Source organism: Triticum aestivum, chromosome 6B, assembly GCF_018294505.1.
Source record: "Triticum aestivum cultivar Chinese Spring chromosome 6B, IWGSC CS RefSeq v2.1, whole genome shotgun sequence".
NCBI lineage: Eukaryota > Viridiplantae > Streptophyta > Magnoliopsida > Poales > Poaceae > Triticum > Triticum aestivum.
Genome location: NC_057810.1, coordinates 63978416 through 63992790, shown reverse-complemented (window position 1 = coordinate 63992790; position 14375 = coordinate 63978416). Strand labels below are relative to the sequence as shown.

General features: G+C 41.6%; 1 protein-coding gene across 1 annotated transcript; it reads right to left on the bottom strand.

Moving 5' to 3' along the window:
* Window positions 1-2901: 2901 nt before the first annotated feature.
* LOC123135797 (histone H3.2) lies at window positions 2902-3624 on the bottom strand. The gene has a single exon (XM_044555009.1). The coding sequence runs from the start codon at window positions 3571-3573 to the stop codon at window positions 3163-3165; it is 411 nt and encodes a 136-aa protein (XP_044410944.1). The 5' UTR covers window positions 3574-3624; the 3' UTR covers window positions 2902-3162.
* Window positions 3625-14375: the final 10751 nt, after the last annotated feature.

Genomic DNA, 14375 nt, shown 5'->3' with positions numbered 1-14375 from the left:
GCTATTGGAGTATGTGGCATTTGAGTTACCAGGGCAATATGGACATTTAACCCTGGTGACTCGTAATGCTGTGGATGAAATATAGTGTTTCGCTCCAGTATTTCCCAGCAAATCAAATTCCAAAATGAGAATCCTTCTGAATACCAATTTCTGCCATGGTATTCAGTTTTCTGGAATAAACGGTGCTTTGTGCCTTGTTGTTACTAGCCGGAAAAAAATACACCTTGGATCATAAATTGATGAGACAAGCACATGCTGCTTATTCTTTCCTTTTCTTAAAGATACGAAGTTTTTTACGTGTAAGAGACGTAAGCATCCCCGTTTAGTAGCAAGGGACAACGACTTGACCTACTGTCAAGATCAACGGCGGAAGAATTGGCAAGTGCCGGGAGAAGTCAAGTATCTGCTGGAAAAGACGTCTCTTGCACACACTTACATTACATGTTATTTTTAAAAGGAAAATCATGTAAATTGTAATTTTTAACTATTTCATTGTCTAAAAATAATTTCGTGGCTAAGGGTCTTGAACTCAAGAACTCTTGGCTCTTCTACACATGGCTTTTAATTTTTACTCAACCTCATTATATTGGTTATTGTCTTCTTTTTTACTCCCTCCGTCCCATAATGTAAGACGCTTTTTGTCACTACACTAGTGTCAAAAAACATCCTACATTATGGGACGGAGGGAGTAGTTCTTAACTCGTGTTTGTAAGAAGGTGGCATGTGAGGACCAAACTACCACAGGTTGATAGCATAAATGCACTCATGTTTGAAGTAGTTGTGTGTGCGAGTGAGCTTGACATTGATAGAAGATAAATGGTTCCAGCAACCACATATCACACAACTAACCATTTATATACCACTAGAGATTGAGCGCGTCCACTACATGCATCAGTTGTCATTTCAACATATTTTCTATTGCCCAACCATCCAAAGGAAAAATGGAAAGAAAAACACAATTTGTATATGACCACAGATCAAGTGTGTTGTCTCCATTCTGTAGAGTCATTGGGGTTCAACACCTTCACCACCAATTATTAGCAAAACAACAGAAAAAATTGGTAAGGTTATACCTTGAGATTAGGAGACGTCAGGAACGGAACACTCAATATGCAACAAAATGCTAGCACTTACTAGTGTGAAGGCCCGAGAAGATACCATGCTGACTCCATCTATCTTTCCTATTGCCAATGGTGGCTAGTTCTTCAGAATCGATGAAGAAAAGAACTACGTTGAAACTCTCTGGTAACATGTGTGCAGAAGTGTAGGCTATTATATGGCATTTAAGCACCAAGGACGATATCAACATTTGACCCGTAGCACCAAGGGCATTTAAGCATCAAGAACACTTCCCCTCGTGTGTGGCTATCTAATACCTAAATCACGAGCGAAAGAGGGTTAAGTTTTTTTAACATATGTTGTCTCTTAAACTCAAGAACTCTTCTCTGATACATGTGCGGTCTTTTACACAAACGATTTTCCGTCAACCTTGTTATATTGCTTGTTGACTTTATATTTTATTTGTTAACTTGTATTTGTAAGGTGGCATGTGAAGACCGAACTATGACAGGTTCACAGCGTAAAGGCACTATGTTTACTTGTTTAGAGTGGTTGCGTGTGTGAATGAGTGTGACACTGAGAGAAGATAAATGGTTTCAGCAACTGCACCTTTCACAACTAACCATCCATATACCACTAGCGGTCTAGTGCATCCACTACATGCATCAGGAGTCATTTCAGCATCTTTTCTATTACACGAACCGTCAGAAAAAAATGTAAGGAAAAAACAATTCATATACGACCACCGATCAAGTGTGTTGCCTCCATTCTTCAGTCATTGCGATTCAACACCTTAATTACCAATTATTAGTTTGAGAGTAGGAGGCATTGGGAATGGAACACTCGGTATGAAATGAGAAGCTGGAACTTAATGATGCGAAGGACTGCCTGAGAAGAGACCTCCATACATGCCTGACAAAGTTCTTCCAGATATATTTTTGTTATAACAAAGAGATCTTCAAAATTGCGTTGTAAGAGTAACGATTATTCTGGTGTTAGGCTGTCACACAAGTTGCCACTGCGCACTGGCAGAGCGACCCAACCGAGTATGGCTAAGATGATTATCACAGGTGATGCCTATCAACTGATTATCACTTCTAAAGTACATCATGTGAAAATCTTGTTCTTGTGCGGCATTCGTGTGCCTTCTGTACTGTACTCAAACTGAATAAGCTATAATTGTAAGAAGCTATAACTGAAGTACAAAAAGAAAAGTTTTAACAGATTTTGGTAGAAGATAATTAAACCTCAAAATTCATAGATGGTATAGCAACTGAAGCATCCACCAAATAAAGTTTCACGCTAGAGTTCACCCCTGCATATTTTGTATGCGTATCGCCCATGAAGAAACTGACCACTGTTGCGATAGCAATCACCAGGACAAAAATCCCCTCCATGGTAATCCAGTATGAACTCCTAGCAAGAAATTCCCTGTAGAGCGCATCTTTTACACTATGGAGTATATATACTTTTTCATTTCAAAACTAATTTTTCCAACAGAACTACAAGCGAAACATTTGAAAAAAATTGTTAGTGGGGATACATTAGCAAACATAGTGCTTAAAATTGACACAGCCAAGACATAATTGTAGTTCTTGATTACCAAAGTCATGACAGCCAAAGAAGAGACCACATGTGCCTGAATTAAATGAGCAGGGGCATACTGAACGATGTGATCATACAGCAACCTAAAATGTTTTGGAGCAACATCAGTAAGAAGACACCGTCTTAAGTCAAGGAGCCCGAGACAGCAGCTTCGCAATTATACAGCACGTGAGGAGGGAACAGATCGAACTGAACTTTAGTATATGAAGGTCACCCATGTTCATCAGACTCATTGGCTTCACAAGAACACAAAATGGCTTCTTTGCTGAATCTAAGGTGATTGTCAAAGTTGATTCTCTGATCCCGAGAGTCAACAAAATGCGTCACAAGAACACAAAATGGACAGAGATCAGAGAGCCAACTTTGATTCAGATTGCTGATGACAACAAGATGGTAACATCAGACACTAGAACATAACATTATCTGGAACGGGGAATCACAACAAGATCTCTACACCTGCAGATCAGAGTACAGACACTGGGAAGGAAGCAGACGAATCTAGGCCCTCTCTCCCCTGATGCGTCTTGCGAGCTGGATGTCCTTGGGCATGATGGTGACGCGCTTGGCGTGGATGGCGCAGAGGTTGGTGTCCTCGAACAGCCCCACCAGGTATGCCTCGGCGGCCTCCTGCAGCGCCGACACAGCGGAGGACTGGAACCTCAGGTCGGTCTTGAAGTCCTGCGCGATCTCCCTGACGAGGCGCTGGAAGGGCAGCTTGCGGATGAGCAGCTCGGTGCTCTTCTGGTACTTGCGGATCTCCCGGAGCGCCACGGTGCCGGGGCGGAAGCGGTGCGGCTTCTTCACGCCGCCGGTGGCCGGCGCCGACTTGCGCGCCGCCTTGGTGGCCAGCTGCTTCCTCGGCGCCTTGCCGCCGGTGGACTTCCTCGCCGTCTGCTTCGTGCGGGCCATCGGGTTTGCTTGGTGGATTGCTTGGGGGATTGGAGTGAATGGAGAATGGAGCCGGTTCGGGGAGCATTTTAAGGAGAAGAGGAGTGGGCGCGCTCGCCTGGCCAGATTTCGATGCTGTGTGTTTCGGGAAGGGGAGGTGAGTTTGGGTCGTTGGATCTGCCAGCCGTGGAGGGTGGGATTTCGTTTCACGCGGATCGTGGGGGAGCGATCCGTGGCTTCGAGGTTCCTGCGTTCTGATTGGTTAGTCGGTTTTCTTCTTTATAAGTAACGATTGGTTGGTAGCCGGTGCAGGTGCAAGATCATCATCAATTTGTAGCAAAACGGATGCGCCCAAAAGACTGTCGTTTGGGACAGTGTGGGCCGAAAATACTGCTCAACAATTTGATAATTCAAAAGATGCTCAAACGGTGAACAGTAAAATGAAAAAAAGCAAAAAATTCACAGAATCCGATTATTATTTTTCATCCAAGATGCTCGCATGCGTGATGTCTGTGTAAAATTTTGGGGTGTTTGGAAACAGAAGTTTGTGGCAGAAACGACAAAAACGGTTGTGAAAAATGTTTTTTTATGTTCCTCAAACACCCGGAATTTCTTTTTTTGCCACCTCCTTGAATGTCCAAACTTCATAAAATTTTGCACAGCCATCACATGCAGGAGCATCGCCATGCAAAAAAAAATGAATTGGTTTCCCATTTTTTACGATTTTATTGTTCATCCCCTGAGCCCGGGTGCATATTAATTAGCCACGTCCTCAACAAATTCCCTATTCCTATTTTTTAAGTTGAATGTTAATTCCCTATTCATATTTGGTGCCCAGAAAATGTTAGAACAATCCCAAAATTTAGCATCAAGTGCTCCAAATTTCAAGCACCTCTAATTGCTGCCACGAAAGCAAAACACAACAATGCGAAGCCAACTGATGAGGTGAATTTTCCGCATTACTCGACCCGCCTTCACTTCAGGCCGATTCTGGAGAAAACTCGCCGCCGCACATCACCGGCGTGATTGCCACCCACCCTCAGCCCCGTAGCCACCCCACCACTAGGTAGCCACCGCCATGACCCCACGGCCGTCGTCGAGCTCGCTCCGTCGCTGCCTGATTTGCACCGATTCTGGTTGTTCCCGCCCCATATCGTCCAATATGACCGCCGCAGCCACTAGCGAAAGTTATGTGAATTATCAATATGTACCAATTTGTTTCTCTATTGAGAGAAATACTTATTGCTAGGTTACTCTTACTCCACCCTTATAGTTGGGAGTTAGCCAACCACTCTTACGGCAGAGCAAACACCATGTTGATGTAGTCTTGAGCTAGAGTGTTCTCCTGCGCACACCAAACCCACTGGATTTGTGCTCCTCGCGCGCATGCAAGCTCGAGGCTCGCGCTCACCGTTGTCGTCATCATCACCACCGCCAACGGCCACCCCCGATACAACCACCTTGTCCAGAAGCCCCCATGTCGCGCTTGACCTTGTCGTTGAAGGAATGGCACCGGGAAGCCCTCAAGCTGACACACACATCCTTTCTTCCATGACCATGTCCATTGGCCGCCGCGACCGATTGGTGGGCGTTGTGTCCTTCTGGCGATTCCCTCGCTCCCCTGCAGTGCCTCTAAGATGCGCTTGTCCACCCTGAGCCTCCAATCATCCTCCAACTGTCTTTTCATGAGCCCATGCTATGGTTGTTGTTGCTGGTGCCCGGACAACACCCCCATGCCTCTCCCAGCCTCGCGTCCACGCCCCTCACGCCCTGCAAATGCTCGCGTTGCACCGCTCCTGCTCGTAGACTAGCTCGGTGGTGCTCTGGTCGCCCCTGGATCTCATCGTAGTGGTCTCAGGCCACCCTGAACACCGTGACCTACACGTCCCTGTGCCCTAGCAAGTGGACACGAGCACAAGAGGATGCATGACATACGTTGCGGCCTAGAGGCTCGGGTTGCTCTGCTGAAGTGTCGCCAGCTCCAGCTTGGCCTCCTCGAGGCTGATCTTGGTGGCGGTTGGCCCTCTGGTAGGGCGGGGAAATGGGCAAGCGAGCGAGGAGAAAGAGAGATAGGAATAGTAGACTGGTCGACGTGCACATGTGGCATTTTTTTACCAAGACAGCTCCTGACATGCGGGACCCACGTGTCAGAAAAGTGGTCAAACGGGGCAAATCCCTCGACCAATGTTTGGTGCAAAATATTAAACAATATGCGGCGAATTTTGAAAACAATATAGGGACCAGGTAGTTTTATGCAAATGTAACCACAAATATAGTACTCCCTCCATCCCATAATGTAAGACGTCTTTGACACTATACTAAAGTCAAAAAACGTCTTACATTATGAGACGGAGGTAGTAGTTATCTACAATTAACTCCGGCCGCCGAGGGGCCCACATGGCAGTTGCCGAGCCGCTGCTCTTTTCGAGCTCTCGGCTGTTGGCCGGCGCGGCGGCGGCTCTGGACACCACCCTTGACTATCCGGTGGCACCAAGAAGGCCCCAAAGCCCAAATTGTTATATTGTTAAAGTAGGCCAATTTTTTTGGGAAACAGGCATATGGAAAAACAAGAACAGCCGCGGCTGCCTAAAAACCTTCTCTCTCCTATGACAACCTTTTGTTTTCTAAAGTTGGCATGCACTAGCGTTGGAAGTAGCGCTTAGCATTGGTAGGGTAGGGCGCTTAGGTCCTTTTTGTTTTCTGATATTTATTTTTTCCTTTCTTAAGCGTCTCTTGAAGCGTCCAGCATTGAAGTTAGTGTCACTGGGGTGCGCACAGTGTCACTTTTATTGATTATTGTCCTCTCTCTCCAACCCAGCATTGAAATCCTTTTTTTGTAATGTGAAACTTATTGAATTTTACTTTTCAATAAGTTTCACATTAAAAAAAAGGATTTCAATGATTTAAAAAATGGATTTCACTCGTTTAAGAAATGGATTTCACACATTAGAAAACACAGATTTTAGTCAATTCAAAAACTTGTTTCACTCATTTCTGAAACCCGATTTCAATCATCTTAATAAAACTCATTTCTTTATATTCAAAAAACCAATTCCACTTATCTGAAGAAACCGATGTCACTCATTTTAAATATATAATTTCACTCTGCTGAGAAAACATATTTCACTAAGTTGAGAAAACATAGATTTTAGTCATTTAAAAAATAGTTTTCATTTCTAAATTATGAACGGTTGAAAATGTCAAATGAACTTAAATGGTACCTTTGTTATGGGAGCCAGAGGAGGAGAGTATGTCTGAGCCATGCATGCATCGTACTGACAAAAAATGCTGACAAGAGTTGACAAGACATTTCATATATGATGTTGTTCAACAGAATACAAAGAAAACTAGTATGCAAGTAGACAGTGTGCATGCATCTCCAAGAATTCAATGGTGGATTTAGCATCGGTACATACCGGCTCCGGTAAAAAGAGGTTTGCGGTCTTCAGTGCCACTCAGCCACCATTCCCCACACGAGCGAGCTCTAGGGCAAAATGAGCAGCCGCCGCCGCCACGCCCGCTCGCCGGCGGTCGCGCCGCTGGAAGACGACGACCTCCTCTGCGAGATCCTACTCCGCCTTCCCCCGCGCGTCCCTCGTCTGCAAGTGATACGTCTCCAACGTATCTATAATTTTTGATTGCTCCATGCTACTTTATCTACTGTTTTGGACTATATTGAGCTTTATTTTCCACTTTTATATTATTTTTGTGACTAACCTATTAACCGGAGGCCCAGCCCAGAATTGCTGTTTTTTGCCTATTTCAGTGTTTCAAAGAAACGGAATATTAAACGGAGTCCAAACGGAATGAAACCTTCGGGAACGTGATTTTCTCACCGAACATGATCCAGGAGACTTGGACCCTACTCCAAGAAGTGCCAGAGGTGGTCACGAGGGTGGAGGGCACGCCCCCCCTAGGCGCGCCCCCCTACCTCGTGGGCCCTCTGTTGCTCCATCGACGTACTCCTTCCTCCTATATATACCTACGTATCCCCAAACGATCAGAACAGGAGCCAAAAACCTAATTCCACCGTTGCAACCTTTTGTATCCATGAGATCCCATCTTAGGGCCTGTTCCGGAGCTCCGCCGGAGGGGGCATCCATCACGGAGGGCTTCTACATCAACACCATAGCCCCTCCGATGAAGTGTGGGTAGTTTACTTCAGACCTTCGGGTCCATAGCTAGTAGCTAGATGGCTTCTTCTCTTTTTTTGGATCTCAATACAATGTTCTCCCCCTCTCTTGTGGAGATTTATTCGATGTAATCTTCTTTTTGCGGTGTGTTTGTTGAGACCGATGAATTGTGGGTTTATGATCCAGTATTACCTATGGAAACATTTGAATCTTCTCTGAATTCTTTTATGTATGATTGAGTTATCTTTGCAAGTCTCTTCGAATTATCCTTTTTGGTTTGGCCAACTAGATTGGTAGTTCTTGCAATGAGAGAAGTGCTTAGCTTTGGGTTCAATCTTGCGGTGTCCTTACCCAGTGACAGAAGGGGCAGCATGGCACGTATTGTATTGTTGTCATCGAGGATAACAAGATGGGGTTTTTATCATATTGCATGAATTTATCCCTCTATATCATGTCATCTTGCTTAAGGCGTTACTCTGTTTTTAACTTAATACTCTAGATGCATGCTGGATAGCGGTTGATGAGTGGAGTAATAGTAGTAGATGCAGAATCGTTTCAATCTACTTGTCTCGGACGTGATGCCTATATACATGATCATTACCTAGATATGCTCATAACTATGCTCAATTCTGTCAATTGCTCAACAGTAATTTGTTCACCCACCGTAGAATACTTATGCTCTTGAGAGAAGCCACTAGTGAAACCTACGGCCCCCGGGTCTATTCTCGTCATATCAATCTCTATCGCTTTATTACTTGCTTTGTTTTTACTTTGCCTTTTACTTTTCACTTTGCATCTATCTATCAAAAATAAGAAAAATATTATTTATCATCTCTATCAGATCTCACTCTTGTAAGTGACCGTGAAGGGATTGACAACCCCTAATCGTGTTGGTTGCGAGTAGCTATCGTTTTGTGTAGGTACGAGGGACTTGTGCGTGGTCTCCTACTGGATTGATACCTTGATTCTCAAAAACTGAGGGAAATACTTACGCTACTTTGCCGCATCATCCTCTCCTCTTCGGGGAAATCCAACGCAGTGCTCAAGAGGTAGCAAGAAGAATTTCTGGCGCCGTTGCCGGGGAGGCTCACGCAAGCAAGTCAACAATACCAAGTACCCATCGCAATCCCTATCTCTCGCATTACATTATTTGCCATTTGCCTCTCGTTTTCCTCTCCCCCACTTCACCCTTGCCGTTTTATTCACTCTCTCTTTCCCAATCTCTTCCTCTCTTTCCCGTTTGCCTTTTTCCCGTTGCTTTTCTGTTTGCTTGTGTGTTGGATTACTTGTTGCCATGGCGCAAGATAATACCAAATTGTGTGATTTCTCGAATACCAATAATAATGATTTCCTTAGTACTCCGATTGCTCCTCTTAATAATGATGAGTCTTGTGAAATCAATACCGCTTTGTTGAATCTTGTTATGAAAGGTCAATTCGCCGGCCTTCCTAGTGAAGATGCCGCTACTCATCTAAACAATTTTGTTGATTTGTGTGATATGCAAAAGAAGAAAGATACTGATAACAATATTGTCAAATTGAAGTTATTTCCGTTCTCACTTAGAGAACGTGCTAAAGTTTGGTTTTAATCTTTGCCTAAAAATAGTATTGATTCTTGGAACAAGTGCAAAGATGCTTTTATCTCTAAGTATTTTCCTCCCGCTAAGATTATCACTCTTAGGAAAGATATCATGAATTTTAAACAACTTGATCATGAGCATGTTGCCCAATCTTGGGAAAGAATGAAATTAATGCTTAGCAATTGCCCTACTCATGGTTTGAATTTATGGATGATCATACAAAATTTTTATGCCAGATTGAATTTTGCTTCTAGAAATCTTTTAGATTCGGCCGTAGGAGGCACGTTTATGGAAATTACGTTAGGAGAAGCTACCAAATTGCTTGATAATATTATGGCTAATTATTCTCAATGGCACACCAAAAGTTCTTCTAGTAAAAAAGTGCATGCTATAAAAGAAATTAATGTTTTGAGTGAAAATATGGATGAACTTATGAAAATGTTTGCTCCTAAAAATACTACTCTTGATCCCAATGATATGCCTTTGTCTACCTTGCTTGAGAATAATAACGAATCTATGGATGTGAATTTTGTTGGTAGGAATAGTTTTGGAAACAATGCGTATAGAGGGAATTTTAATCTTAGGCCTTATCCTAGTAATCCTTCTAATAATTATGGAAATTCCTACAACAACTCTTATGGAAATTTTAATAAGATGCCCTCTGAATTTGAGAGTGGTGTTAAAGAGTTTATGAATTCACAAAAGAATTTTAATGCTTTACTTGAAGAGAAATTGCTTAAAGTTGATGATTTGGCTAGGAACATTGATAGAATTTCTCTTGAAATTGATTCTTTAAAGCTTAGATCTATTCCTCCTAAGCATGATATCAATGAGTCTCTCAAAGCCATGAGAATTTCCATTGATGAGTGCAAAGAAAGAACCGCTAGGATGCGTGCTTCCAAAGATGTCTTTATTAAAGTGTGTTCTTCCAATTCCTATGAAAATCAAGATGAAGATCTAAAAGTTATTGATGTGTCCCCCATTAAATCTTTGTTTTGCAATATGAATCTTGATGAAACTGAATATGATCTTCCTTTACCTAGAAGGCGTTCTAAGAATTCGAAGTTTCTAGATCTTGATGATGAAATTGATGAAAGTGGGATTGAAAGAAATAAAAACCTAGATGTTGCTAAACCCACTATTTTGGATCTCAAGGAATTTAATTATGAAAATTGCTCTTCGATTGGTTGTATTTCCTTGTTGCAATCCGTGCTAGATTCTCCTCATGCTTATAGTCAAAATAAGGCCTTTACCGAACACATTGTTGATGCCTTGATGCAATCTTATGAAGAAAAACTTGATTTGAAAGTTTCTATCCCTAGAAAACTCTATGATGAGTGGGAACCTACTATTAAAATTAAAATTAAAGATTATGAGTTTCATGCTTTGTGTGATTTGGGTGCTAGTGTCTCTACTATTCCCAAAACTTTGTGTGATTTGCTAGATTTCCGTGACTTTGATGATTGCTCTCTAAACTTGCATCTTGCGGATTCCACTATTAAAAAGCCTATGGGAAGAATTAATGATGTTCTTATTGTTGCAAATAGCCCGTAGATTTTATCGTTCTTGATATAGATTGCAATCCTTCATGTCCTATTATTCTTGGTAGACCTTTCCTTAGAACGATTGGTGCAATTATTGATATGAAGGAAGGGAATATTAGATTCCAATTTCCCTTAAAGAAGGGCATGGAACACTTTCCTAGAAAGAAAATAAAATTACCATATGAATCTATCATGAGAGCCACTTATGGATTGCCTACCAAAGATGGCAATACCTAGATCTATCCTTCCTTTTATGCCTAGCTAGGGGCGTTAAATGATAGCGCTTGTTGGGAGGCAACCCAATTTTATTTTGTGTTTTTTGTTTTTGTCTCTGTTTAGGAATAAATAATCCATTTAGCCTCTGTTTGGATGTGGTTTTGTCTTTTAATTAGTGTTTGTGCCAAGTAGAACCTATAGGATAACCTACGATGATAGTTGATATGATTCTGCTGAAAAACAGAAACTCTGTGCGCACGAATATAGTTTTGTTAAATCACAAAACCGTGCTTTTGCGTTGATTCTTTTTGCTGCTGTTCAATAAACAAATCTTCCAGGACTTCCTATTTTGGTAGAATTTGCAGAGTTCCAGAAGTTTGCGTTAGTTACAGATTTCTACAGACTGTTCTGTTTTTGACAGATTCTGTTTTACGTGTGTTGTTTGCTTATTTTGATGAATCTATGGCTAGTAAAATAGTTTATAATCGATAGAGAAGTTGGAATACAGTAGGTTTAACATCAATATAAATAAAGAATGAGTTCATTACAGTACCTTAAGTAGTTCTTTGTTTTCTTTCTCTAACGGAGCTCACGAGATTTCTGTTGAGTTTTGTGTTGTGAAGTTTTCAAGTTTTGGGTGAATTCTTTTGATGGATTATGGAACAAGGAGTGGCAAGAGCCTAAGCTTGAGGATGCCCATGGCACCCCCAAGATAATACAAGGACACCAAAAAGTCAAAGCTTGGGGATGCCCCGGAAGGCATCCCCTCTTTCGTCCACTTCATCGGTAATTTACTTGGAGCTATATTTTTATTCACCACATGATATGTGTTTTGCTTGGAGCGTCTTGTATTATTTGTGTCTTTGCTTGTTAGTCTACCACAATCATCCTTGCTGTACACACCTTTTGAGAGAGCCATACATGAATTGGAATTTGTTAGAATACTCTATGTGCTTCACTTATATCTTTTGAGCTTGATAGTTTTTGCTCATAGTACTTCACTTATATCTTTTGAGCGTGATAATTTTTGCTGTAGTGCTTCACTTATATCTTTTAGAGCACAGTGGTGGATTTGTTTTAAAGAAACTATTGATCTCTCATGCTTCACTTAGATTATTTTGAGATTCGTTAATAGCATGGTAATTTGCTTAAAGTTAATATACTTGGTATTCAAGATATGTGAAACTTTCTTTCGAGTGAATTGAATACTAAGATAAGTTTGATGCTTGATAATTGTTTTGAGATATGGAGGTGATAATATCAAAGTTGTGCTAGTTGGGTAATTATGAATTTGAGAAATACTTGTGTTCAAGTTTGCAAGTCCCGTAGCATGCACGTATGGTTAAAGTTGTGTAACAAATTTGAAACATGAAGTGTACCTGGCTTGTGCATCCTTATGAGTGGCGGTCGGGGACGAGCGATGGTCTTTTCCTACCAATCTATCCCTCTAGGAGCATGCGCGCAGTACTTGATTTTTGATGACTTCTAAATTTTTGCAATAAGTATATGAGTTATTTTGACTAATGTTGAGTCCATGGATTATACACACTCTCACCTTTTCGCCTTTGCTAGCCTCTTCGGTACCGTGCATTGTCCTTTCTCACCTTGAGAGTTGGTGCAAACTTCGCCGGTGCATCCAAACCCCGTGATACGATACGCTCTATCACAGATAAACCTCCTTATATCTTCCTCAAAACAGCCACCATACCTACCTATTATGGCATTCCCGTAGCCATTCCGAGATATATTGCCATGCAACTTCCACCGTCATCATCATGACATACATTACTTTTGTCATATTGCCATTGCATGATCATGTAGTTGACATCGTATTTGTGGCAAGGCCACCATGCATTATTTTTCATACATGTCACTCTTGATTCATTGCACCATCCCGGTACATCGTCGGAGGCATTCATATAGAGTCATATCTTGTTCTAAGTTTAGAGTTGTAATCAATAGAAGTGTGATGATCATCATTATTAGAGCATTGCCCAAAAAGAAAAAGAAAAAGAAAAAGAAGAAAGGCCAAAAGAAAAAAAAAGAAAGGCCCCCAAAAAAAGAAAAGAAGAAAAAAAAAGAAAAAAAAAGGGCAATGCTACTATCTCTTTTTCCACACTTGTGCTTCAAAGTAGCACCTTGTTCTTCATGTAGTGAGTCTCATATATTATGCTTCAAAGTATCACCTTGTTCTTCATGTAGCGAGTCTTATAAGTTGTCTTTTTATACTATCATTATAGAACTTGGCTTGTATATTTCTACGATGGGCTTCCTCAAATGCCCTAGGTCTTCATGAGCAAGCGAGTTGGATGCACACCCACTAGTTTTCTTTTGTTGAGCATTCATAGCTCTAGTGCATCCGTTGCATGGCAATCCCTACTCCTCATGTTGACATCAATTGATGGGCATCTCCATAGCCCTTTGATTAGCCTCGTCAATATGAGACCTTCTTCTTTTTTTTGTCTTCTCCACACAATCCCCATCATCATATTTTATTCCATCCATAGTGTTATATCCATGGCTCACGCTCATGTATTGCGTGAAGGTTGAAAAAGTTTGAGATTATTTAAGTATGAAACAATTGCTTGGCTTGTCATCAGGGGTATAGAAGTTGGGAACATCTTTGTGTGACGAAAATGAAGCATAGCCTAACTATATGATTTTGTAGGGATGAACTTTCTTTTGCCATGTTATTTTGAGAAGACATGATTGCTTTGATTAGTATACTTGAAGTATTATTATTTTTGTGTCAATATGAACTTTTGTCTTGAATCTTTTGGATCTGAATATTCATATCACAATTAAGAAGATTTACATTGAAATTATGCCAAAGTATCACTCCGCATCAAAAATTCTTTTTTTTATCATTTACCTACTCGAGGACGAGCAGGAATTAAGCTTGGGGATGCCTGATACATCTCCAACGTATCTATAATTTTTGATTGCTCCATGCTACTTTATCTACTGTTTTGGACTATATTGGGCTTTATTTTCCACTTTTATATTATTTTTGGGACTAACCTATTAACCGGAGACCCAACCCAGAATTGCTGTTTTTTTGCCTATTTCAGTGTTTCGAAGAAACGGAATATCAAACGGAGTCCAAACGGAATGAAACCTTCGGGAACGTGATTTTCTCACCGAACGTGATCCAGGAGACTTGGACCCTACTCCAAGAAGTGCCAGAGGCGGTCACGAGGGTGGAGGGTGCGCCCCCCTGGGCGCGCCCCCTACCTCATGGGCCCTCTGTTGCTCCACCGACGTACTCCTTCCTCCTATATATACCTACGTATCCCCAAACGATCAGAACAGGAGCCAAAAACCTAATTCCACCGCCGCAACCTTCTGTAT

What these genes read in the sequence shown, in the direction of transcription:
- LOC123135797 (XM_044555009.1), bottom strand. Translation starts at nt 3,573, where the DNA reads ATGGCCCGCACGAAGCAGACGGCGAGGAAGTCCACCGGCGGCAAGGCG.